Genomic DNA, 25,307 nt, shown 5'->3' on the forward strand with positions numbered 1-25,307 from the left:
TGGAATCATACCTACCACAAAGGAAGATGGCTGTGGTTGTTGGAGGTCAATCATTTCAGTTCCAGGGCATCACTGCAGGAGTTCCTCAGGGTAGTGTCCTGGGCCCAACCATCTTCAACTGCTTCATCATTGACCTTCCTTCCATCATGAGGTCAGAAGTGGGGATGTTTGCTGATTTTTTAAAAATTCATTCATGGAACATGGGCATCGCTGGCTGGACCAGCATTTATTGTCCATCCCTAATTGTCCTTCAGAAGTTGGTGGTGACCTGCCTTCTTGAACCCCTGCAGTCCAGATTGCACAATGTTCAGCACCATTCGTGACTCTTCAGACACTGAAGCAGTTCATGTCCAACTGCAGCAAGACTTGGACAATATCCAGGCTTTGTCTGACAAGTGGCAAGTAACATTCACGCCACACAAGTGCCAGACAATGACCATCTCCAACAAAAGAGAATCTTACCATCGCTCCTTGAAATTCAATGGCATTACCATCACTGAATCCCCACTATCATCATCGTGGGGGATACCATTGACCAGAAACTGAACTGGACTAGCCATATAAATACTGTGGTTACAAGAATAGGTCGGAGGCTGGGAATCCTGCGGCAAGTAACTCACCTCCTGACTCCCCAAAGCCTGTCCACCATCTACAGGGCACAAGTCAGGAGTGTGATGGAATACTCTCCACTTGCCTGGACGAATGCAGCTCCAACGGCACTCAAGAAGCTTGACACTAACCAGGACAAAGCAGCCCCTTCCACAAACATTCACTCCCTCCACCATTGACACACAGTGGCAGCAATGCATTCCATCTACAAGATGCACTGCAGGACCTCATCAAGCCGTCTTAGACGGCACCTTCCAAACCCATGACCACTACCATCTAGAAGAACAAGGGCAGCAGATGCACGGGAACACCACCACCTGCAATTTCTCCTCCAAGCCACTCACCATCCTGATTTAGAAATATATCGCTGTTGCTGTGTCAAAATCCTGGAACTCCCTTCCTATCAGCACTGTGGCTGTACCTACAGCACATAAACTGCAGCGGTTCAAGGAGGCAGCTCACCACTACCTTCTCGAGGGCAATTAGGGATGGGCAATAAATGTTGGCCGAGCCAGCGATGTCCACATCCCATGAACAAATGAAAAAATATTAGATTTAACTTGATCGTGAAATGTTCGGCTCCATTTAACAATTGTTTTGGTTTTAAAATGTTTATCAAAGGCTCCATTATTTCCTATTATACTATCTACAAGCCCATTTATTCATATTCCCATGAGGTCCTTTGTTATAGTTTTGGATCATTTCTGACCACCATACCCCAAATTATTTTGGTTCTCATTTGTAGCTTTCAGCTCCCCATACATATGAACGCCTATCAATGTCCTAACATTGTTGTAATGTTTCAGTAACATACCTGGGAAATGAACAGTAAAGGGTGTCTGGTAATTGCTTTATTCAATTTATCTTGCATCTGCAGAAGATTTTGTTCCAATATTTGAAAGCAATAAAGAATCCATTAGACTTGTTTTATGTTTAAAATATCAGGCAAGTTTATTTTGCAAAAGATTACTACCCACCCGTCAGCCCCAGCAGCTGGAATGCATTACTATTAACATGGAACTACATTTATTAAACCAGTGAAATCGAATGAAACAGGCCCAACTGGAAGGAAGAGCATTTAACTGATGTGGCAGTTCTATGACCTGAACTCATTTTGTACTAATTGAGAGCCAGGGGTTTCAACCACATAAACTACTGAGAAGATAACCTTTCATTTTAATATTAATTAGAGAGCTGCTTAAGATTCCATGGCTCATTGTGTCCCATAAAATGAGTAGAATTTATTCCATGTCTGTTAGTGGTATTTTTGTTGCCACAAGACTGTGAAATATATTTAACAGCATAGCACTTTCAAAATCTATTTGGATATTTATTCAGCCTCAAAGAGGTGTCAGCCTGCAGAATAAGTCAAATATCTCAAGAGATTCACTCTAACAGAATTTTCCATTAGATGAGAAATATGCTCCATTTCTCATTTGTCACCGAATTTCATGTACCCTTTCACTTTTATAAAGGACTATAAGATAGGTCATTCAAGAAGGCAACGACTGAGGCATTCATTTCACTTACTTTAAAAGAAGTCAGGTGTGTGTGTAACCCTGAAGGGATGTTGGTTTGAGATGCTATGAGTATTTATAGGGTTGCTGCCCTGTCAGGGACAGATTGGCGGGGAGAGGCATAAAATGGGGTGCCATAGCAGCTGTGCCATGCTCATTGCCTATCTGTCCCTGTGGGTATTTTACTCATTGCAGGGTAGCATTAGGCAGCCCACTTTCCCCTGACCAATTGAGGCCCTTAAATGGCCAACTAATGGCTATGACAGGGGAGGCCGGTGTCAAGTGCCTGGTGGCCTTGTGGCTGAGCTGGGGGTCGGTGTCCCCTGTTCAGGCACCCTGTGTCCATCGGAGGCCCGCCTCCAGGTTCTTCCAATGCCCTCCATGTTTCCCCTTCACCCCCCCTACCCCCACTGCCCAGTTAATCCCTGCACCCCACACCTCTCACTGGGGCCTGCCAGCCTTCATCTGACAAGACCCGGGACTTACATGAAAGTCCAGGCACCATCAGCAGCACCTCTTTGGGTAGTCCCAACAGTAGCCACTGTTCCCAGTGGTGCTATTGGAACAAGAGCTGGTAACTCTCGGAGACAGGACTTCTTCTCTGACATGGGTGAAAATCCTGTCTTGAGCTAATTAAAGGCCTGACGGCCATTAAATGGCTACAGGGTGAGTAAGCCAAGCAAAGGTGGGTTCAGCCCTGACTTTTATGCAAGGGGCGGGGCAGGTGTAAAATTCAGCAATAGTATGTGCCATTCAAATTACTTCACTTGCAGTGACTTTACCATAAGTGATCGTTGTAATCTTGTTTATATGTTATTCTTATGACCTCAGGTTAATCTGTTTTAAAACTTCAAACGCAGATGTAAAATTAATGTTTTAATGGTACGAACAAGACACTTGAGTTCAAGTTGTTATTGTATAATTTCTTCAAATTTATGGCTTTCAACATACTTTTCTTCTAGCATCAGATCAAAGGGAATGAAAGAACAGCCTCATTGGGCACAATAATGCCTCTTCCTCGGAGTGCCTACTGGCAACACATTGCAAGACAACACAGTGTAAACCAGCTCCACATTTTTGAAGGTGGGTACAAGGAAATTTGTGGTAGATTGGAAAATGAAAACTAGCATATGTTGCGGTTAAAGGTATCTGATACAAAGGGTTGAGAGAAAATCTACAGCCAATCATTGAAGCAAAATTTACAGATCTTGATGCTTTATGATAGAATATGCTTTGCTTTTTTCTCGCATTGTATATTTAGAGGTTATGCAATTTCCAGCGGTGGTTTGTAAGGCTCGTGCTGTGAATGTTTTAGAGAACTGCTTAACATTTAAGGATTCTTGTTCTCATCACAAAAATGCTTGCATTATAGCCTGTCTGCCACAAGGAAACTGCAGCAACTTCAGCCTGATGCTCAGCTCCAAGAAAATAATGGTAGTGCATCAACTAAAATCCCTTCATCTTCCACACTCCCAGATAGTGTTTGGTTAATCAGCTCCATATCTGTTCCTTACTCTTTGAGGTAAACACATCAGCTTGCCGGGAGGGGGTCACGGGTTTAGCTTAATTGGTTGAATTGGTGCATTAGTCTGTTCTGCAGTGTCATGCTGCCATCTTTAAAACATGTCCATCAGCATGAACATTATCTGATAGTTTTTAAGGTAGCACGTTGAGGGTTAACTGCAGATGGGACTCCTGACAAGTATCTGACAAGTTGAGTGACAGGTTTGACAAAGATAAAGGTTCATTGATAAATATTTTCACCAATTCTATTTCTTTGGCGCTATTTACTTTTCAAGCGCTACCTGCAAAAATGCTACTCTACTTCTCTTGTTTCTTAGATGGGGATTTCTGCTTGTGTAAACTTATAATGATCAAAATTCAACATTGCTATGCCTGCTTTATAGATCTAAATTGGGTGTAATGATAAATTTAGCAAGGGGACATCCTGCACCCACTATTAAATTCAGCTGGGATTTGCCAACTCACTGCTTAGGCCTCATTTGGATATTGTTCAATATTTGTTTCTAAAACTTGTGTAAACATTTTCTTTATTTGTTCATGGAATGTGAGCATTACTGGAAACTCCTGCATTTATTGCCCATCCCTAATTGCACTTAAGAAAATGATGGTGAGCCACTGCCTTGAACCTAGGTGCTCCACCATATTGTTAGGGAGGGAGTTCTAGGATTCTGACCCAGCAACAATGAAGGGACAGTGATTTAGTTAAAGTCACAAGAGTTTGTGACTCAGAGGGGAACTTGCAGGTGGTGTTCCCATGAGTCTACTTTTGTTCTTCTAGGTTCTAGGTAGTAGACTTTACTGGTATGGAAAGTACTTTCATAGGAGGCTGAGCAAGTTGCTCCATCTAGTAGATGGTACACTCTGCTACCACTCTGTGCCGGTGACGGAGTGAGAGAATGTTTAAGGTGGTGGATAGGGTGCCAATTAAACATACTGCATTGCTCTGGATGGTGTTGACCTTCTTCAATGTTGTTGGAGCTGCACTGAGCTGTGCTGCCTTGGCCACATTCATCAGATGGACGATGGCCATATATACCCAAAGAACCTCTGTCTGGTGAACTGGCCGCTGGATCGTGACCTCTGCCACAATGACATCTGCAAGCGAGATATGAAGATGGCAGACATTGAACTGACAACTGGGAGACAATTGCTGATGGATGTGATCTCTGGAGGCTGACTGTTTGGAAAGGGATTGTAAGTTGCGAGTTGAAACAAAATGTTTAGCTCACCGAGAAGAGAGCCCAGAGAAAACAGAGGCCAGCGAAGCATCCACCTTTTTAGCCGCTGTCTTCCTCTCCAGCAACTGTGACAGAGATTGCCATGACACGGTGGGGATCCTGAGCCACACCAGGCAATATTTAACACATGTTGACCACCATGGTGCAAGCCATCATCTTACAAAACAGAAGGAGCTGCACTCATCCAGGCAAGTGGAGAGTATTCCATCATACTCCTAATTTGTGCACTGTAGATTGTGGACCAGCTTTGGGGAGTCAGAAGTGAGTTACTTGCCACAGGATCCCTAGCCTCTGACCTGCTCTTGTAGGCACAATATTGATATGGCTACTCCAGTTCAGTTTTTGGTCAATGCTAAAGTTAAAGGGTGTTGAATGCTATTGAATACTGAGGGTAGATTGTTAAATTCTCTCCTGGCACGTGTGTGGTGCAAATGTTATTGCCACTTATCACCCCAAGTCTGAATGTTGTCCAGGTCTTGTCAGACTGCTTCAGTGTCTGAAGAGTAGCAACTATCAGCGAACATCCCCACTTCTGACCTTATGATGGAAGGAAGGTCATTGATGGAATAGCTAAAGATGGTTGGGCCTGAGGAACTTTTGCAGTGATGTTGTGGGGCTGTCATGATTGATCTCAAGCAACCACAAACATCTTTCTTTGTGCTAGATATGATTCCAGTAGAGAGTTTTCCCTCTGATTCCCATTAACTTCAGTTTTGCTAGGCCTCCTTGATGCCACACTCAGTCAAATGCTGCCTTGATGTCAAGGGCAGTCAATCTCGCCTCACTTCTTGAATTCAGTTCTTTTACCCATGTCTGGAACCGAATAAGACCAGAAGACCATAAGACATAGGAGCAGAAATTAGGCCATTTGGCCCATCGAGTCTGCTCCGCCATTCAATCATGGCTGATAAGTTTCTCAACCCCATTCTCCCGCCTTCTCCCCATAACCTTTGATCCCCTTACCAATCAAGAACCTATCTATCTCAGTCTTAAATACACTCAATGACCTGGCCTCCACAGCCTTCTGTGGCAATGAATTCCATAGATTCACCACTCTCTGGCTAAAGAAGTTTCTCTTCATCTCTGTTCTAAAAAGTCTTCCCTTTACTCTGAGGCTGTGCCCTCGGGTCCTAGTCTCTCCTACTAATAGAAACATCTTCCCCACATCCACTCTATCCAGGCCTTTCAGTATTCTGTAAGTTTCAATCAGATCCCCCCCTCATCCTCCTAAACTCCATCGAGTATAGACCCAGAGTCCTAAAACGTTCCTCATATATTAAGCCTTTCATTCCTGGGATCGTTCTCGTTAACCTCCTCTGGACCCTCTCCAGGGCCAGCACATCCTTCCTGAGATATGGGGCCCAAAATTGCTCACAATATTCTAAATGTGGTCTGAACAGAGCCTTATAAAGCCTCAGCAGCACATCCCTGCTTTTATATTCTAGTCCTCTTGAAATAAATGCCAACATTGCACTTGCCTTCCTAATTACCGATTCAACCTGCAAGTTAACCTTAAGAGAATCCTGGACTAGGACTCCCAAGTCCCTTTGCACTCCAAATTTCTGAATTCTCTCCCCATTTAGAAAATAGTCTATGCCTCTGTTCTTCCCACCAAAGTGCATGACCTCACACTTCCCCACTTTGTATTCCATCTGCCACTTCTTTGCCCATTCTCCTAACCAGTCCAAAGCCTTCTGCAGCCTCCCCGCCTCCTCAATACTACCTGTCCCTCCACCTATCTTTGTATCATTTGCAAACTTAGCCAGAATGCCCTAAGTTCCTTCATCTAAATCATTAATGTATAAAGTGAAAAGCTGTGGTCCCAACACTGACCCCTGCGGAACTCCATTAGTCACCGGCCGCCATCCTGAGAAGGACCCCCTTATCCCCACTCTCTGCCTCCTGCCAGACAGCCAATCTTCTATCCATGCTAGTACCTTGCCTCTAACACCATGGGCTCTTATCTTACTGAGCAACCTCCTGTGCGGCACCTTGTCAAAGGCCTTCTGGAACTCCAAGTAGATAACATCCATTGGCTCTCCTTTGTCTAACCTGCTCGTTACCGCCTCAAAGAATTCTAACAGATTTGTCAGGCATGACCTCCCCTTGATGAAACTATGCTGAATTTGCCCTATTTTACCATGCACTTCCAAGTATTCTGAAATCTCATCCTTAATAATGGACTCTAAAATCTTACCAACGACCGAGGTCAGGCTAATCGGCCTGTAATTTCACGTCTTTTGCCTCACTCCCTTCTTAAACAGGGGGGTTACATTAGCGATTTTCCAGTCCTCTGAGACCCTCCCTGACTCCAATGATTCCTGAAAGATTACTACTAACGCCTCCACTATCTCTTCAGCTATCTCCTTCAGAACTCTGGGGTGTAATCCATCTGGTCCTGGTGATTTATTCACCTTCAGACCTTTCAGTTTTCCTAGCACCTTCTCCTTGGTAATAGCCACCATACTCACCTCTGCCCCCCGACTCTCTTGAATTTTGGGGATGTTACCTCGTGTCTTCTACCGTGAAGACTGACGCAAAATATCTATTCAGTTCCTCCGCCATTTCTTTGTTCCGCACTACTACTTCTCCAGCGTCATTTTCCAACGGCCCAATGTCCACTTTTGTCTCTCTCTTACCCTTTATATATCTAAAAAAACTCTTGCAATCTTCTTTTATATTACTGGCTAGTTTACCCTCATATTTAATCTTCTCCCTCCTTATTTCTTTTTTAGTTGTCCTCTGTTGGTCTTTGTAGGCTTCCCAATCCCCTGGTTTCCCACTGCTCCTTGCCGCATTGTATGCTCTCTCTTTAGCTTTTATGCTGTCCCTGACTTCCCTTGTCAGCCATGGTTGCCTCATCCTCCCTTTAGTATGCTTCTTCTTCCTAGGGATGAATTTTTGCTGTGTCTCCCAAATTACTCACAGAAACTCCTGCCATTGCTGTTCCACTGTCTTTCCCGCTAGGCTCATCTCCCAGTCAATTCTGGCCAGCTCCTCCCTCATGCCTCTGCAGTTGCCTTTATTCAACTGTAATACCGTTACATCTGGTTCCAGCTTTTTCCTCTCAAATTGCAGGGTAAATTCTATCATATTATGGTCACTTCCTCCTAAGGGTTCCTTCACCTTAAGCTCCCTTATCAAATCTGCCTCATTACACATCACTAAATCTAGAATTGCCTGTTCCCTAGTGGGCTCCACCACAAGCTGCTCCAAAAAGTCATCTCGTAGACATTCCACAAATTCCTTTTCTTGGGATCCACTACCAACCTGATTTTCCCAGTCTACCTGCATATTGAAATCCCCCATGATCACTGTAACCTTGCCTTTCTTACACGCCTTTTCTATCTCCTGGTGTATCTTGTGCCCCACATCCTGACTACTGTTCGGAGGCCTGTACATAACTCCCATTATGGTTTTTTTACCTTTGCGATTCCTCAACTCTACCCACACAGATTCTACATCATCAGACCACACGTTGTTTCTTGCTATTGATTTAATTTCATTTCTTACTAACAAACCAACCCCACCCCCTCTGCCAACCTGCCTATCTTTTCGATAGGATGTATACCCTTGGATATTTAGCTCCCAGTCCTGATCCCCTTGCAGCCATGTCTCCATGATGCTCACCACATCATACCTGCCAATTTCAATCTGCGCCACAAGCTCATTTACCTTATTACGTATACTGCGTGCATTCAGATACAACACCTTCAGTCCTGTATTTCCCGTCCCCTTTCTCATTGTCGTCCCTTTATCTGATGTGCTTGAAGTTAGATTCCTAGCTCTTTCCAAACACTCTGTCCTATTTTGCGTTCTGGAGAATTTAATAGCCTCTCCTGGGCTCTCCTTTCTTTTCAGTTTTTTCATAATTTTCCATGAAGTTGAATTCATCCCCCCATACACTAACCTGCTGCTTTGTGTCCCATTAGTCATACTTCTTGGAGTTTTACTCTTCCCTTCCCCCCCACTTTCTAGTTCAAAGTCCTGTTGACCACCCTATTTACCCTTTTTGCTGGAACATTGGTCCCAGATCGGTTCAGGTGGAGACCGTCCCAACGGTACAGATCCCTCCTGTTCCAATACTGATGCCAGTGCCCCACGAAATGGAACCCCTCTTTCCCGCACCACTCCCTTAGCCAGGCAGACCTCAAACTGTCCATTGGTGAGCAGATTATTGCTGTGTAAGTGCTGCTTGATAGAGCTGTCAATGACACCTTCCATCACTTTGCTGATGCAAGTGAGGAGAACTTTTCAGGATTGACTGGGCAGGGTGAGCCTTTGTCATTTCAGGTGCCCAAGTCCATGCCAGGTGGGCCATCCGATATTAATCTTATTTGACTTTTCTACAGTGATTTTATACAACAGTGTGTGTTGCTAGGCTATTCCAGAGGGCAGTTAAGAGTCAGCCACCTTGCTGTGGGTCTGGAATCACTTATGGGGCAGACCAGGTAAGGACAGCAGATTTCCTTCCAGAAAAGACATTCGTAACCAGATGGGTTTTTATGATAATCCAGTAGTTTCATGATCATCATCACTGAGACTAGCTTTTTTACTCCAGATTTTATAATTTAATTGAATTTAAATTCCCTCAGCTGTAGTGGTGGTATTTTTGCTCATGTCTCCAGCGTTAGCCCAGGCATCTGGATCACTGGTCCAGTAACATTACCACTATTCTATTCTTGTTCTTGGTACACATTGCTGCCATTCTGCGTCGGTGATGGAGGGAGTGAATATTTGTGGATGTGGTGTCAATCAAGCGGGCTGCTTTGTCCTGGATGGTGTCGAGCTTCTTGAGTATTGTTGAAGCTGCACTCATACAGGCAAGTGGAGAGTTGTCCATCACACTCCTGACTTGTTCCTTGTAGATGGTGGATCGGCTTTGGTTAGTCACGAGTTACTCAACACAAAATTCCCATTCCCAGTCCCTGACCTGCTCTTGTAGCCACATTATTTATATGGCTAGTCCAGTTAAGTTTCTGGTCAATGGTAACCTCCAGACTTTGACTTCAGCAATGGTTATGCCACTGAACCTCGAGAGAAGGTGATTAGGTTATCCCTTATTGAAGATGATCATTGTCTGGTGCTTGTGTGCTGTGAGTGTTAATTCCCACATATAAGCTCCAGCCTGTATGTTGTCCAGGTCTTGCTGTATCAAGGCATGGACTACTTCAATATCCGAAGAGTTGTGAATGGTATTATACTCTATGCAATCATTAGTGAACATCCCCACTTCTGACCGAATGATAAAACTGCTAAAAATGGTTGGACCTAGGACACTACACTGAGTGATGTCCTGGGACTGAGATGATTGACCTCCAACAACCACAATTATTTTCCTTTGTGCTAGATATGATTCCAAAAAGTGGAGAGGTTTCCCCTGATTCCCAATGACTTTAACCTTGTTTCAACTCCTTGATGCCACACTCGGTCAAATGCTGGTTTGGTGTAAAGAGCAGCCACCCTCACCTTCCTTTTTTGTCCAGGTTGGGCCAAGATTGTAATGTCAGAAGCAGAGCGGCCCTAGCATAATTAGCCAGAGCTTGTGCAGGCATCTTCTCCAGCCTAGAGTGGCTCTTAAAGTGACCACCAGAGGCATCAGAAGACCCTGCAAATAATTTTTTTTTAAACAGAGTCAGGAAAAGTAAGAGTTTTGTGACAAATCCAAAATGAAAAAAACTCACTTTTTAAAATGGAGATTGGGCGCAAACAGTATGTGCACATGTGCCGGCCCTGAAAAGACTGCACATGCGCAGTTTGTTTCTCTTCTTGCTTTTAGCTGAAAACTGCTTCTGCGTACCCATGCAGAAGGGGAGAAAAAGAAGAAAGTGAAACAGCGTGAAAAGAAGGTCAGGTCACCTAGAAGAGAACACGGTTTCACAGAAAGTGCCAGAAGAGGCAGGATGGGAGCTGCAGAGAGCAGGTCCCAAAGAAAAGAAGAAAGTAAAGCCAGGGAGTGGGATAGAAAGAGGTCCCAGGAAGACAGTCAAGTTAAGGGCCAAGGACAGGAATCTGAAAGTGATCCTGTTAAGTGAAGTTGAGAGTGAGAAGCAGAGGAAAAGGCTCCAAATTAAAGAGACAGAGCTGTAGGGAACAGACTTGGAACAAGGTAGGTTTGAGAGAAGCCAGAATATCTGAAGAGGTAGCTGAAGGTTGGTAACTTCTTACTACGAGCCTTTGGAGCAGTGATGTCCTTCTTGGCACAGCCGAATATCTGGGAATGTGCATGGAAGGTGCAGCTTGAATGCACGCAGAGAGCCAGGGGAAGTGAAACCCTGGAGGTGGATGCTTGTTGAAGATGTCCGAGAGAAAGTGTTGTTTGGGAGAAAATTCCAAAGCGAGTTCTTCGAGCATGGAGATTGGAAAGATTTGTGATAAAGAGTTTCAGTGAGACCGGTTGGTTCACGGTGTAACACCTGTCTGGGAGGGGTTGATGAGAAATCCATAGCATCTGCTTTGGGTGGTATCTGTCACTTGATTTTTGGAGTGTGTTGTAGCTGACCACTGTTCGCCCATTAGTTTACATGTACACCATACTTACTATGCATATTAGAGTTTCATATAGATATTGCAAATTGTGTTATCTTTATGAATTTATAAGTATTTGTAGAGGTATAGTTAGGTTGAAGGAGTCGTGTAATTTGACTCATTTACTTGTGTTTGTATTGAAATCTTTCTAACTATTTTGTCTAGTGAAACATAGCTTTCATTGTTAATTAAATGTTTTATTCTTCTGTTAGACTCTTGTCACTGTGTTCAGTAGCTGCCCTCCACATTTCTAAACTAAAAAAGAATAAAAGTTAGTATCTAACAAGCCAGGTTCCACTCTGGGATCTGACTTGTCCAATAGTAACATCAGCTCGGATCATAACAATTTGGGGGCTCATCTGAAATCTCGTAATAAGGTGAGATCTCTTGTGGGATTAGAAATCCTTGAAGTTAAGGGGGACCTGTGAATCCTTAAATAAACAAGTACGTGGAGGTACTGGGCATTGAAACTGGATTTGCTATGAGGTATGTTACATGAGTTGGAATTCAAAATGGCTTTGACTGTTACTAAGACTTTTCTGGGAGTAGAAGGTGTAATAGTGGATTATTTGAAATCTTTGACTCAGGCCGCACTGAGAGAGTTAACAGATAAATTGAATGTAGAAATTAAAGCAGGATTTTGTAAGAATGATGTGATTAAAGTAATTACCCAGCATTTAAATTTAAAAGGGGAGACTCCTGGCATTAATGCAACACAGCTAGAGTTATCTAAGATTCAACTACAAATGAACAAAACGTGAATTGGAGGGAAATGGGAAAGAAAAGAAATGGGACTGAAAAAGCTCGCTTCGGAAAAGGAAAAAGAAATGGAAATGTGAAATCTTGAGCTTCAAAGAAAGAGAGAAATCAGACAGCAAGACTTGGCTAGAGAAAAGCTTAAAATAAAGGAAGAAAGAGTATATAGTGGTTCAGAGGATGATTCTGATTCCCCTGAGGATTTTGATTCAACTAAAAATTGTGTTTTAATGCCTAAATTTACAGAGGATGAAGTTGAAAGACATTTCACCTCATTTTAAAAGATAGCTGTGAAGTTGAACTGGCCAAAAGATGCTTGGACTTTAATGTTACAAAGTATTCTGTTAGGTAAAGCTATGAATATGTATACTAGTTTGTCCGAAGAACAATCTGCAGACTACGAAGCAGTTAAAAAGGCAATACTAAGTGCTTATGAGCTTGTCCCTGAAGCTTATCAATTAAAGTTTGGGACCATAAGAATGAAACCTAATCAGATATTTGTTGAATTTGCCAGAGAAGAAGAAATGCTATAGGATCAGTGGATTTGATCAGTGAAGTTAGAGAAAACTTTTGAGAATGTGAGGGAAATCACGATTATGGAAGAAATCTGGAATATCATTCCAATATCCATCAAGACTTACTTAGATGAGCACCAAAGATATGAGAAGCAGTAATTTTGGCTGATACTTAAGATATCTCATACAGACAGTTACATGGGAGGAAATGATCTCATGAGAATCAACAGGAAAATAAGAGGAATAGAAAATCAGGTGATGGACAAAGTAATAGTTCCAGAGGGCAAACAGAAGGACACCCAAATAATGGAGGAGATAGGCTAGAATTTAGAAGTGATATAAAGAAAACGGTATGTTTCTATTGAAATAAACCTAGACATACTAAAGGTAATTGCTGAAAATTAAACAGGAGACCTATAGCAGTAGTAGGAATGGATAAGGAATCCTCAGAAAAGATCACACCAGGAAAAGAAATGGTTATTAAAACAGTAGCAGTGGTACATGTGAAATGTGTTCCTTCAGAATCTATGCAAAAGGAGGATATGGCTCAGGGTGGTCCAGAAAATTCTTATTTGATTACTGCTAAAGAGAGTCAGGCTGCTGGAGGTTCTGGATCTTTTGTCTCAAAGGGAGAAGTTTTCCCTTACTCCTCCAACTAATTAAGTAAACAAATTAACATTTTGAGAGATACTGGGGCAGATCAGTCCTTGATGGTGGTTAACGATACAATTTGTGTTTCAGACAGTTTTATGGAGGAAAAGGTATTAATAAGGGGTATTAATGGAACTTATGAACCTGTTTCTTTGTGTCAAGTCAATTTAAGAAGTGACCTCATAAATGGAATTTTTATGGTAGGAATTATTCCTCAATTACCTATTGTAGAAATAGATTTTATTCTGGGTAATGATTTGGCAAATGGAGACAGTAAAGTAGTGACAACTATATTGCAGCAAATGTTTGATAATGCTGGTCTTAACCAACATCTAAAAATTACTGTGGCCAAAAATAAGATGCTTATTGCCAGTAACAAGCAATTAAAGGAAAACCTGATCAATATAGAGAACCAACTTACATACACAAAGAGGGGTTTGCTAATGAAAGATGAGAATTGTTGAGAACAAGTGAGCATCAGTCACAGAAAGTAGATCATTTGACTGAGGACTTGCAATGTCTAAATTATAAACTTGTAGAAGCAAATTTGTTAAAGGTCGATCTTCAGTCAAAACTTGATGACCTTCAAGCATCAGAAGTCCCTACGAAGTATCATGAAAAATGCCTTGAACAGGAAAAGGAATTGCTGGTAAATTAGAACAGTTGGTTGAATACGGGGCTTAAAAACCAAAATTACCGAACTGTTAAAACTTCATCGTGAAAAGAACAATGAGGTTCCTAAACCTCGATTCAACCTGGAGAAAATGAAAGAGGAAATGTGTGGTATGAAGTGTCACAGTTCTGAAGTTGTTCCTGTGAATAAAAACTCCTTTTGAATTATGATCCAGTTGAGCAAAGAACTGATCCAAGTAACATCACTGATGCATCAACCTCAGTAATGTGCAGTATGGAGGCAGCTGAAGTGCTTACAGAATTGGAAATTGAGAATTGTCAACAAAAAGGACTGAAATTGCAAAATGACCTGGAAGGGGCAATGTCCAGAAACATTAGTTTACAAGTGCCTTCTGATGTTAATACACAAGAGACAGCATCTGAAATCCAGGCGAGTGGACAGTTTACAAAAGACTATTCAAAACCTGCAGAGGAATGGAACGATATTTGTGAACTAACTAAAAGAGTTGAAGGATTGGAACAAACCATAAAACTTCAGAGAGAGGAAGTAAGTGATATTGCTCAAAGAGAATTGGAAAAGACCCATTTGAAATGGGGTTGGGAGAAACAACAAGATCGTAAAATGTTCAAAGATCAAACCAAGCAGGAGTATGAAACCCTTTTGTGTAAAAAGCATCTTAATAACATTTTTGAAACAGCTAAAAGAGATTTTGATCAGAGGAGAAATGAGTTGTTAACACACAAAAATGCTATCCTGACCTTATTATCTCGAAATGAGAATTTACCACATGCGAGTTTGGAAAATGAGCTTGAAGATGGAATTATGCCTACAGCTAACTGAAAGGACAATTGGGCTATGGATTCAAATGAAACATTCTTTGTTGAGTTAAAGGCTGGGAATAAGAGAAAAAACGAAACATAAAGGTTGAGCTATGATAATTCTGTGATGCACAAATTCTGCTAATTTCACTTGTTTTATTTGTTGACTTTTGCTTTGGTTAAATCTTTATAATTGTATGATATGATGTGTAGTTGTGAAATAAGACAATGAGTTTATTTGCATAGAATGTAATAAGCTATTTGTTAGAAGTTCATGATGTTAAGTTCTTGTAAAGGTGTAAAGCAATTGCAAAAAAACTTTCACTGTTGTGAAGCTTTGTTTCATTCGAGGGGATAGGTGTGACAAATCCATAAAGGAAATAACTTACTTTTTAAAATGGAGATTGAGCCCTGATAGTCTCTGCGCATGTGCTGGCCCTGAAAAGGCCGTGCATGTGCAGTTTTTCTTCTTACGATCTTGGGGTTTCTGCGCATGTGCCGGTCAGCAAATGGGCGCACATGTACAGTTGGTCTGCTTTTTTTTGTTGTTGAGCCAGTAAACGACCCTGTGCACATGTGTAGAATGGAAAACAAGGAAAAAGGTGTAACAGCATAAAAAGGTCAGGTCATCTAGAAGAGAACACGATTCCACAGAAAGTGCCAGAAGAGGCAGGGCGGGAGCTGCAGAGAGCAGGTCCCGAAGAAAAGAAGAAAGTAAAGCCAGGGAGTGGGATAGAAAAAGGTCCCAGTCAAGTTTAAGGACCAAGGACAGGAATCTGAAATTGATCCTGTTAAGTGAAGTTAAGAGCGAGGAACAGAGGAATAGGCTCCGAATTAAAGAGACAGAGCTCTGGGGAACAGATTTGGAACAAGTTGGGTTTGCGAGAAGTCAGAATATCTGAAGAGGTAACCGAAGGTTGGTAATTCCATACTACGGGCCTTTGGAGCAGTGGTGTTCTGCTTGGCACAGCTGAATATCTGAGAGTGTGCATGGAAGGTGCAGCTTGAATGCACACAGAGTTCTAGGGGAAAGGAACCTTGGAAAGAGAGGCTGAAACCTTGGAGATGGATCCTTGTTGAATAAATCCGAGAGAAAGCACCATTTGGGAGAGAATTCCAAAGCGAGTTCTTCAAGCGAGGAGATTGGAAACCCTTGTGAGAAAAACAGAGTTTCACTGAGATCGGTTGGCTCACGGTGTAATAAGCATCTGGGAGGGGTTGATGAGAAATCCATAGCATCTGCTTTGGGTGGCATCTGTCACTTGATTTTTGGAGTGTGGTGTAGCTGACCGCTGTTCGCCCATTAGTTTACTTGTACTGCATACTTGTGAATATTAGAGTTTAAGATAAATATTGTAAGTTGTGTTATCTTTATGAATTTGTAAGTATCTGTAAAGGTATAGTTGGGGTGAAAGCATCGCATTATTTGACTAATTTACTGCTGTTTGTATTGATATCTCTCCAACTTTTTTGTCTAGTGGAACATAGTTTTTTGACGTGTTCAATAAATGTTTTATTCTTTTGTTAAAAGTTTATCAGCAGATTCCTGTGACTCTGTTCAGTAGCCACCCTCCACATTTCTAAACGAAAAAAAAGTTAGAATCTATCAAGCCAGGTTCCCCCCTGGGATTCAGTAGTAACATCAGCTGGGATCATAAGAGTTTCTTATGCCTCCACATTAAGACTACAACTGCTGCCAGCCCACGCTCACTCCTGATTGTCTTCCTCCAAGACTCACCTAGGCTTTGGCTAGCACCCAGCCAAGCAAAGTTGATCAGGTGCCAACCAGTGTGCTGCATCAAGGAGCCCAATTGATGCCTGCAGCTGAGCACAAATATGGCATTGGGGATCAAGGGTGAATTTGAATGGTTCTCTTTTGGTCCTTGTGCAGCTTGGCTGCAGGCAGCATGGATCACTCAAGTCTTTGGGTGTTAATAAATTTAAGCCCAGAAGAACATACTTACTGAAGCTGTGATTTCTTGGCTACATGTACATAAAATGGGCTATGCTTAGAAGAGTCCTGTGCATTAAATCTATTTGTCATAGCCTAAAGTGGAAATGTTCAATCCAGATATTCTCCTGCTAATCTGTGTGGATTGAAAGTAATGTCTGGGAGATTTGATCTGACCTCTCAACAAATCCAAGCATTTATAGTTGGTTATAGGACACATCCATCCTTCCAAAAGGTAAGTTACCACATGTTAAGCCTTTTGCCTGTATAGAGAATATGGGCGAAATCATCCCAGATTTGCACCAAGTGCGGTAGCAGGCAGGTAAGATGACACAATGGCGGCTTTTCACGCCGTATCATCACAAACCTACCGCATTAATGATGCATTCCAGGGAAACACGTCGTTTCCATGGTGGGCAGGCTCTCAGTCGCCCGCCACGCCATCATCTCACCGCTTCATCATGCCAGGCGCAATATTTTAAATCCAGTTGCGTGCACGCACATCTCAGTGCTTCCAGCCCATGACTGCTGCAAAGAAGACATGGCCCTGAAAGGCAAAAAGACTTCAGCCCCCAAGTTTGATGGCACAACCCCCAAGTGCTTTTAGATGCAGTGGAGGCCCGCCGTGATGTCCTCCACCCCACTCTGGCCACTGGGTGGGCAGCAACCTCACTAATCCAGCTTAGGAGGCGGTGGCAGTGGTGGTCAGTGCCAGCATCCTTCAAAAGAGGACAGCCACCCAGTGCCGCAAGAGGATGAATGATCTTCCTTCCTTCCACCAGGTTAAGTCACTCTTCTCATCACTCTCAACTCACACACTCACAAACCCATCACACATCCACAGGGCCGTCATCCGCTGCCGGTTCAAGGAACATCACTATTCACTCTCTCACACACAGACCCTCATTGTCCTCATCTTGTCCATGGGGCCACTCACCATCCACACAAGCCAGGCATACTTATCATCTGGCCTGGCAGGCGCCCTGCTTACATTGTCTCCATCTACAGGCATGCAGGACAAGTTAGCACTCAACAACAGGGGGAGGTCACAGACCAGGGGAGGTCACAGACCAGGGGAGGTCACAGACCAGGGGAGGAATGCCTGAAATCAAGGTCCACATGGACTTTGAAAACAGAGCCATCCAGCTGGCCGGCGAGGACCTGGACCATTCCTGTGCTGACGGTGAGGTCGACGGTGCTCTACCAAGTGAGAATCCAGCAGTGCAACACCCATCAGACAACCATACTGTAAGTGATGCATCCTCTTTCACAGGCCACTGCTATGCAATAATTATTCCCCTTGCTTTCGCCGGCACATCTGGGAAACCGCCAACGGAGTCCATGACCCAGGGACTCCAATCAAGTCCCGAAGAAACCTCTGAAGAGGAATCTGGAGGCACCCTCCTTGAAGTCCCATCACAGCACTCACCCACACCCTCCATCAGCACAGAGACACACACCTTGGTGGGACTTAGCTTTACAGTAGCCTTGGGATCACAATCTGGTGAGCACATTACACTGTCTGATCCACAGCAGGCAGCTGCAGGGACTTCCCAGATGTCTGGCTTTCGGAGGACTGTTGAAGGCCAGCAATTTGCTGAGTCTGAGACAGATGACGAGCCTCTGGACTCAGTCATGTCACAGTTGCTGGAGCTGCAAAGGCAAGCTCGGGAACACCAGGAAGGGATGTCCGCTGCACTCCTCAGATTGCAAGCACGATGGAGGAGTCCATCCGCCTTCAAGCTGGGCTGATAGTGTCGGCATGCCAATGCGCGAAGGTCAACACTGGTAGGATGGTGGCTGTCATGGTCCAGGACATCAGTCCTGCACTGCTGTGCGGGCTCAACTCCATTGCTGATGCTATAGTTGGCCTCCAATAGTGTGTACACGAGAGGGATGCAGGGCAGCTTGACCACACTCCAGCTGCCCCTTCTCTTCAAGGAGTCAGCCAGGGGCCCTTGGGCACACATAGGGAGGAGGATCAGCAGGTGCACACCCTGGGGCCAGCCATCTGGGTGACTCCAGAAGTGTCTGACCGATCCGGATCCCCTTTTCCTGTGACCTCAGCAGCTTCAGCTTCACAGGCTGAGGAGGGTGCCACTTCCACACAGAAGGACCCCGAAAGCAGGCCAGGCCCCTCTAAGTCTTAGCCCTCCAGAGGATGCCCACCAAGTCATCACAGAGGGCGTCACAGTCAGCAGGCTGCCTCCACCTCTGCTGTGGATGGTTGGGGAGCACCAAGACGTTGCGACAGGGTTAGGAAAGTTAAGAATTTGTAGCTGTACAGCCCGGGCACGGGTGTTAATCACTTGTACATACTGTTCACTGTTGTCAATAAACTACCAAGAATGTCTCCGTGCCTATGGCTCCTTGTTCTGATGAGCAGTGTTCTTGTCACTTAGATGTGAAACCTTTCTGCACAAGACAAAGGCAAATGTTTCAGTCCAGGGCCTCCTCCCTGTGCTCTGTGCAGCTTTCAGGCCACAGTGATAGTCCAGCCTCACACTCCCTGGAAACATTACTGATGCTTGTCATTGCCACCAGAATGTTGTGGGCAGGTGTTACAGAGTAACATCATTCTCTCAGTGTGCTCTCGGCACCTTTAAGGTGGGACTGGGCCCCATCTGTTCAGCATCTGTGACCAGTGATGCTGTGCTCCTGAAGGGGTCAGGTGCTGAAGGCAGACAAAGGGTCAGATGCTTTGAAAGTTTCATGGCTGCGTCTCTGAGATGGCCCTGATCACAGAGCACAAGTGAACTGCCCTCAGCCAGACAGGAGTCAGACATTCTCAGGGGCTACGTGAAGAACTATGGAGTGTCCTCACTGAATGTTGTCATCATCCTACAGCAATTGAGCGACTATTAGGGCCTTCACTGCGTCTCCATGACAGGAGCATTCTCACAGAGGGTCTGTGCGTTGCTCTAAGCCAGACTGGAGTCAAACATTCACGTATGCAATGTGAGGATCTATGGTGTCTCCTCACTGCATGTCGTCATCATCTTCCACAAATCTAGCAGCTATGTGGGCCTCCTGATCACGCCTGCCAGTCTAGCCAGTGCGAGGGCCTCATCCCCGTCATCGTCACATTTGAGGACCTCTTCACCCACATCCCCATCGATATCCTCTTCATCGGAGGAGACCTTCAGCTCCTCCTCAGCCAGCTGCTCTCCCCGTTGCAGTGCCAGGTTGTAAAAGGCGCAGCAGACAATGATGATGCATGACACCCTCTGTGGACTATATTGCAGGGTTCCAGCAGGCTGGTCCAGGACCCTGAACCTCATTTTCAGCATCCCAATGGTCTGCTCCACCAAATTGCGAGTTGCAGCATGAGCCTCGTTATACCTTCTGCTGCAGTCTGAAGCCGCAGCATAGGCATCATCAGCCAAGTCCTCTGTGTGTAGCCCATGTCCCTGAGGAGCCATCCCTGCAGCCTCTGTGGACCCTTCAGAGATCTGTGACCGCCTGAGAAGGTAGGAGTCATGCACACTCCCTGGAAACCGCGTGCACACCTGCAGGATACATTTCTGGTGGTCGCGCACCAGCTGCACGTTGTGCGAGTGGAACCCCTTGTGGTTGATGTAGTCCACCGCTTGTTGCAACAGAGATCTAAGCGCCACGAGAGTGCAGTCGATGGCGCCCTGCACCTGGGGGCAACCCGAGATCTGGGCAAATCCAATTGCTCTTGCATCCTGTCTGTATTGGGCCCAGGTGAAATGCACAAAGCTGTGTGCCCTCGCGAAGATGGCATTCGTGACCTCATGGATGCCTTTGTGGGTGGAGGCTTGTGAGATCCCACAGAGGTCACCTGTGGAGCCTTGAATGGAGTCACTGGCATAGAAATTGAGCGCTGCTGTCACTTTCATGGCCACTGGCAGTGGATGCCCTCCATGTCCCCGTGGCCCCAAATCCTGCAGTGGCTGGCAGATGTGACTGACTAGTTCCCTAGATATGCACAGTCTTTGGCAACACTGGTTCTCGGTTATCTTCAGGAATGAAAGGCGACATCTATAGACCCTGGGTCTAGCTAGACACCAACCAGCGACGGCTTGCTATGGCTCTTAGGCAACATATGTAGGATTCCCAGCCGCCCCTTCTTCCAGAGGGTGCTGCTCCTCCCTCTGCGCAGCCAGGCGCATCAGTCACTCTCTCTTTTCCTTCATCTTTGCTCTCTGTAGGCCATCAGGCAGCTTTGCCCATTGGACTGCATGCTGTGCTCTCAGCTCAGGTACAGGCATTATTGTAATCCGCGTGGCAAGGCAACACTCTTAGCTGGAACCATGGGGGAGATTGGTCCAAACCAGGATGATGACATTGAAAGGGGCTGTGAGCGTCTCCAGCAGTGACTGCTCCATGGCCAGCTTTAACAAGGAGATTGTACAGTGTACAGTCATCCAACTGTTCTGCAGTCCAATAAAACGCTCATTACTTTGCAGTCTGTGCCCGAGGGGTGAAAAGCTCTGGAGCACTTGGTGGCACTTTGATGCCTCTGTGTTGCTTGAGTGGGCAGAGAAGCTAGAGGTCCAACTCCAATCACATCAATGTGGCTGCGCCTGAGCTGCCTCAGCTGCAGAGGAATAGTCACTTTATACAAGGTTTCCCTAATGCGTGACTGCTTCCATCACCAACCCCTCCCCTCATCGTGCTTGTGTGCTGCCTTCAACCACAGGGCAGCCCTTGCCCCCCGCCCCCCCCCCCCCGGCTCCCAAGTCATCTCAACCGCAGGGCAGCCCTTGCCGCACCCCCCCCAAACGCGCCTCAGCCGCAAGGCAACCTTTGCCCTCCCACCAACCCGCCTCAACCTTGAAGTCCAACAGGCAACCTGGGCGAGCACTTCGCTATGTTACTGTGCACTCAGCTTTGAGTTCCCCTCAAAGTACAGTCTGCCAAGTGCACGCCTTTTAAACGCTGTTGTGAAGCACGTCAGCATGCAGTCACTTCGATTTGGGCAGACAATCCAGCGGTGGGGGTGGGGTGGGGTGGGGGGGGCGGTGCAGGAGCGGGGTCAGTTCTGGCGACCTGGGCTTATAATGATATGCTGATGTATTACAATGAGGTTCCTGGCGTCTGATGGCGTGAAACGTGGCTCACCATCGGTGGGCGGAGCGGACGATCGGAAACTGGCTTCACGACCTTGTGAAACCGATTTTTGGCCTTCTCGCCATATTGTCCACTCATGCCACCGAACACACCCGATGCCAGCAGGCATGGAAAAGCCCGGCCTATGACTTTACTCAGTGTTAAGAAAAAATAACTTGATACAATTAATATAGAGAGCCAAGTTTCAGCTTGTTGGCTGTTATGCTGAGGCCCACAGATGCTTCATGGAGGAAGGTAATCAGAAGTGAGTGTGAGCCAGCAGTGTCCACAGTCATAATATGGAGACATGAGAAACACTTCTGCTTCTCTGGGATTAGTTTCAGAAAATGTAGCTGTTGTCTTCTTCCATGGCCTCCTTGAGCTACCTTTGATAACTGGAAAGTGATTTGGAATACAGTGCATTATGTGTGCTTGGGACTTGCACTAATCTGAACCACATGCTAACCATCTAGCCAACTGAATTTAATAAATGAATGTCATAGTTATTTACTGTCATAATGCTCTAAAATGATAGCACTGAACCTTTTGATCAGGTCTTAGCCCCATCCTCACAAATAAGAGGAACAGATACAGAGTAATTCTCTCTGCTTACATAGTTCCCAGTCCAATCTTAAAAGAGTAGACCGTGCTGTGTGACTTTTTTTTATTTCTGTCATCAGTCATTTTTATGGCTTCTTTGAGTAAGGCTGGCAACAAGAGCTAAATTATGGGCAGTATTATTTTGTGGGATTTTACCTGATAAGAATTGTCAGTGCCTAGAAACCCTTATAGCCATTTAGCCTAGATTCTAAGACAGCTCACAGAGCTGCATGTTTATGGGGAAACTTGTTAAACTAAGACCCTCCCCACCCATCACTATTAGTTACCTGCACACTGAAAGACAAACTTTCTAACAGCCTCCTTGGAGGGCATGCTTTCTTTGTGCATAATGAGTCTGAAAACCATATTTGAATATTGCTTCTATGAAATCTATTTTATGTAAAATACCTCAGTTGTAACTATAACAGAAAGTCTGTATATAAGTGAGACTGTTCTGTCTCATTGTATTTAATTTATGAGGAAAATTACCAGCGAGTTACTGCAGGGCTCTTCCCGCTTCTCTTTGATTTAATGGATGTAATGAATACAGAAGCGCTGAAAGTCCTTCGTCTTTGGAGCCATTCCTATTTAATGTTCCAAAATAAATAGATTGGACAGGCTGGATGGTAAAGGTGTAGATTCTATTTCATTTAAGTGTCCTCTTAAATCTTTGTCCATTCAGCAGCATCAGACCTTGAGGTGCCTTTGAATACAAATTCAAAAATGATTTCACACTGTATTTATGTAACTTTTTGATTCTCCTCAGTTTTATTAATCTATTTCTCTATTTTAAGTACCATGAAGTGTCATAACAAAAATATATCCTCATATATTTATTTTGGTGTGTGTCGCGATGCCATTGCTCTGCTCTTATCTTCTAAAATGGATATGGTTATTTTGATGTTCATCCAAATATGAAAATACCCTCCTTCCCTTAAATGTCAGTGGTATCCTTGATTTGGATGTGCAACAAGAATTTTCTTTCTCTCGCTGAACCCTATAAAATATCTCCAAGCACGTGTACTTTACATACAAGAAAAACTTTCACTCATCTATTTAAAAATTGGATAAGGCCCATAAAACAGGCCTGGGGATTGCAAAGTGCAATTAACCTGACCCCGTTTGTGCCGATGAAGGCACAAACTTTGTGGCGCTTGCTTATTATAATTGAGCATCGAGCCAGTGCCCAGCAGGCTGGTGAGCGGCTAGCTACCTGAGTAGGGGCAGAAAATCGTGAGAGGCTAGCAGAAGTTCAAGCTAGCCTGAACTAGTTAAAGCCCCCCTGCACCCCTTAAAGGAGGGGTGCAGTTTGTCTGCAGCAGGTGCTGGAATTCATTGCACAAGTGGTTTTGACCTGGGAAGGACAGAGGAATGGCATAACATGACAGACAGTGGGCTCCAATATTCTCTGACGCAGCACTGGAGGCATTGGTGAAGGAGCTGGTGTTGTGTCCATCGGACGCCAGACGACACTCCAGCCAACTCTGAGAAGGCAATGGGTGTAGGTAGCCATGCAAGTCAGTGACAGCAGTTTAGCCCTGAAAACCTAGATAAGTACAGAAAGAAATTCTATGACCTCACAAAAGTGGTCACGGTCAGTGAACATTTCTTCATATGCCATACCCCACCAACTGCCCTACTACCAACTGCCCTACTACCAACTGCCCTACTACCAACTGCCCTACTACCAACTGCCCTATTAACAACTGCCCTACAACCAACTGCCCTACAACCAACTGCCCTACCAAATACCATAGCCCTATCGCAGACCTAACAAAAAGTTCTGTCAATCACGACTCACACCTAACATTGATAGTTTCACTTCACCCTCACACACTTAGCACTGCTGTGAGCCTCAAACTCACTTCTCATGGTACCAGCCTTTCAACCATGACAGCCGCATCATCCAAACACATTGCATCACACTCAATGCAATGTTCTCTTGCAGATAACAAAAGGCAGCAGCATCTAACTGGCAGGGATCAGACATGACTACATGTCCTCATCCCAGGGAAAGAGATGGTGCTTTCTGTCTTTGGAGTTGGCATGAGTGAGTTTGTGGTCAGCAACAGGGCTGAAAGGATTGAAGCTGATGGAATGCTCATACCCAATCCTCCTCCTCACATCCTACTTCCCCCTCATTGTTCAATTAAGCTACAGATTGGATAAACATACATCTCTTTCTTTTCCGTCCCCCCTCACCTGAGCCTTTCTCCTTTCAGATGCCTAAAGGCTGCCACTTGGTCCTGCAAAGGTGGAAGAACAGGGAGACAGTGATGATGAAGAGGCACCTTCACTTGCTCTCATACTTGCAGCCACTAACTCAAACACTGATATTGTCTACTTTAGAGGATATAATAGAAATGAGATATGCACATGATGAGACACTAAGTACATGGCCTACAACCGGAGCAAAGGTAAAGGATAGCACTGGTGCCAGCTTGCTGGAGGGTGCGGCCGCATAGGAGTTCTGCTGCAGTGGATGCAGATTAGAACTTCAATGATGGAGCGTACAGGAAGAGGTTGCTGGACATGCATGCAGAAATGCGTTGGCAGACTTGCCAGAATGCCTGCGGTCACTGTCAAGGAGCATGGTGGAATCTGGCACCAACCTTGCACATGATTTTGCACAGAGCTTGAAGCTCATCCTTTCCAGCATGGATGTGGTGGTCAATGCCATGAGAACACTTGCTGACCAACTGCAATGCAGCATCTCAGCTTCCATTGCAGGACAAGCAAAAGCCTTCCACCATTTGGGTGTTGCAGCAGATGGATCTCAGATGGATGTCATGCAAGGTCAGCTTTTTGCCATGAAGATTAGAATGCTGCCATCATAGCTGCGGATACCAATACTCAAAAGGATTGTCCAGCAATATAGTAATCTGTCCTC

The 25,307-nt window shown here is 44.7% G+C and overlaps 1 protein-coding gene across 2 annotated transcripts in view; it reads left to right on the top strand.

Annotated features, from left to right (window-relative positions):
• LOC144688602 (docking protein 5-like) overlaps nucleotides 1-25,307 on the top strand; it is a 510,185-nt gene that overhangs the window by 471,900 nt on the left and 12,978 nt on the right. The window contains exon 7 of one of the 2 annotated variants that reach the window (XM_078555371.1): nucleotides 3,089-3,209. The exons of the other annotated variant lie outside the window; for it this stretch is intronic. Within the exon in view, the coding sequence (XP_078411497.1) occupies nucleotides 3,089-3,209 (121 nt within the window). The remainder of the gene's footprint in view (nucleotides 1-3,088; nucleotides 3,210-25,307) is intronic. 2 annotated transcript variants of the gene reach the window in all.

Source organism: Cetorhinus maximus, chromosome 13 (assembly GCF_964194155.1).
Source record: "Cetorhinus maximus chromosome 13, sCetMax3.hap1.1, whole genome shotgun sequence".
NCBI lineage: Eukaryota > Metazoa > Chordata > Chondrichthyes > Lamniformes > Cetorhinidae > Cetorhinus > Cetorhinus maximus.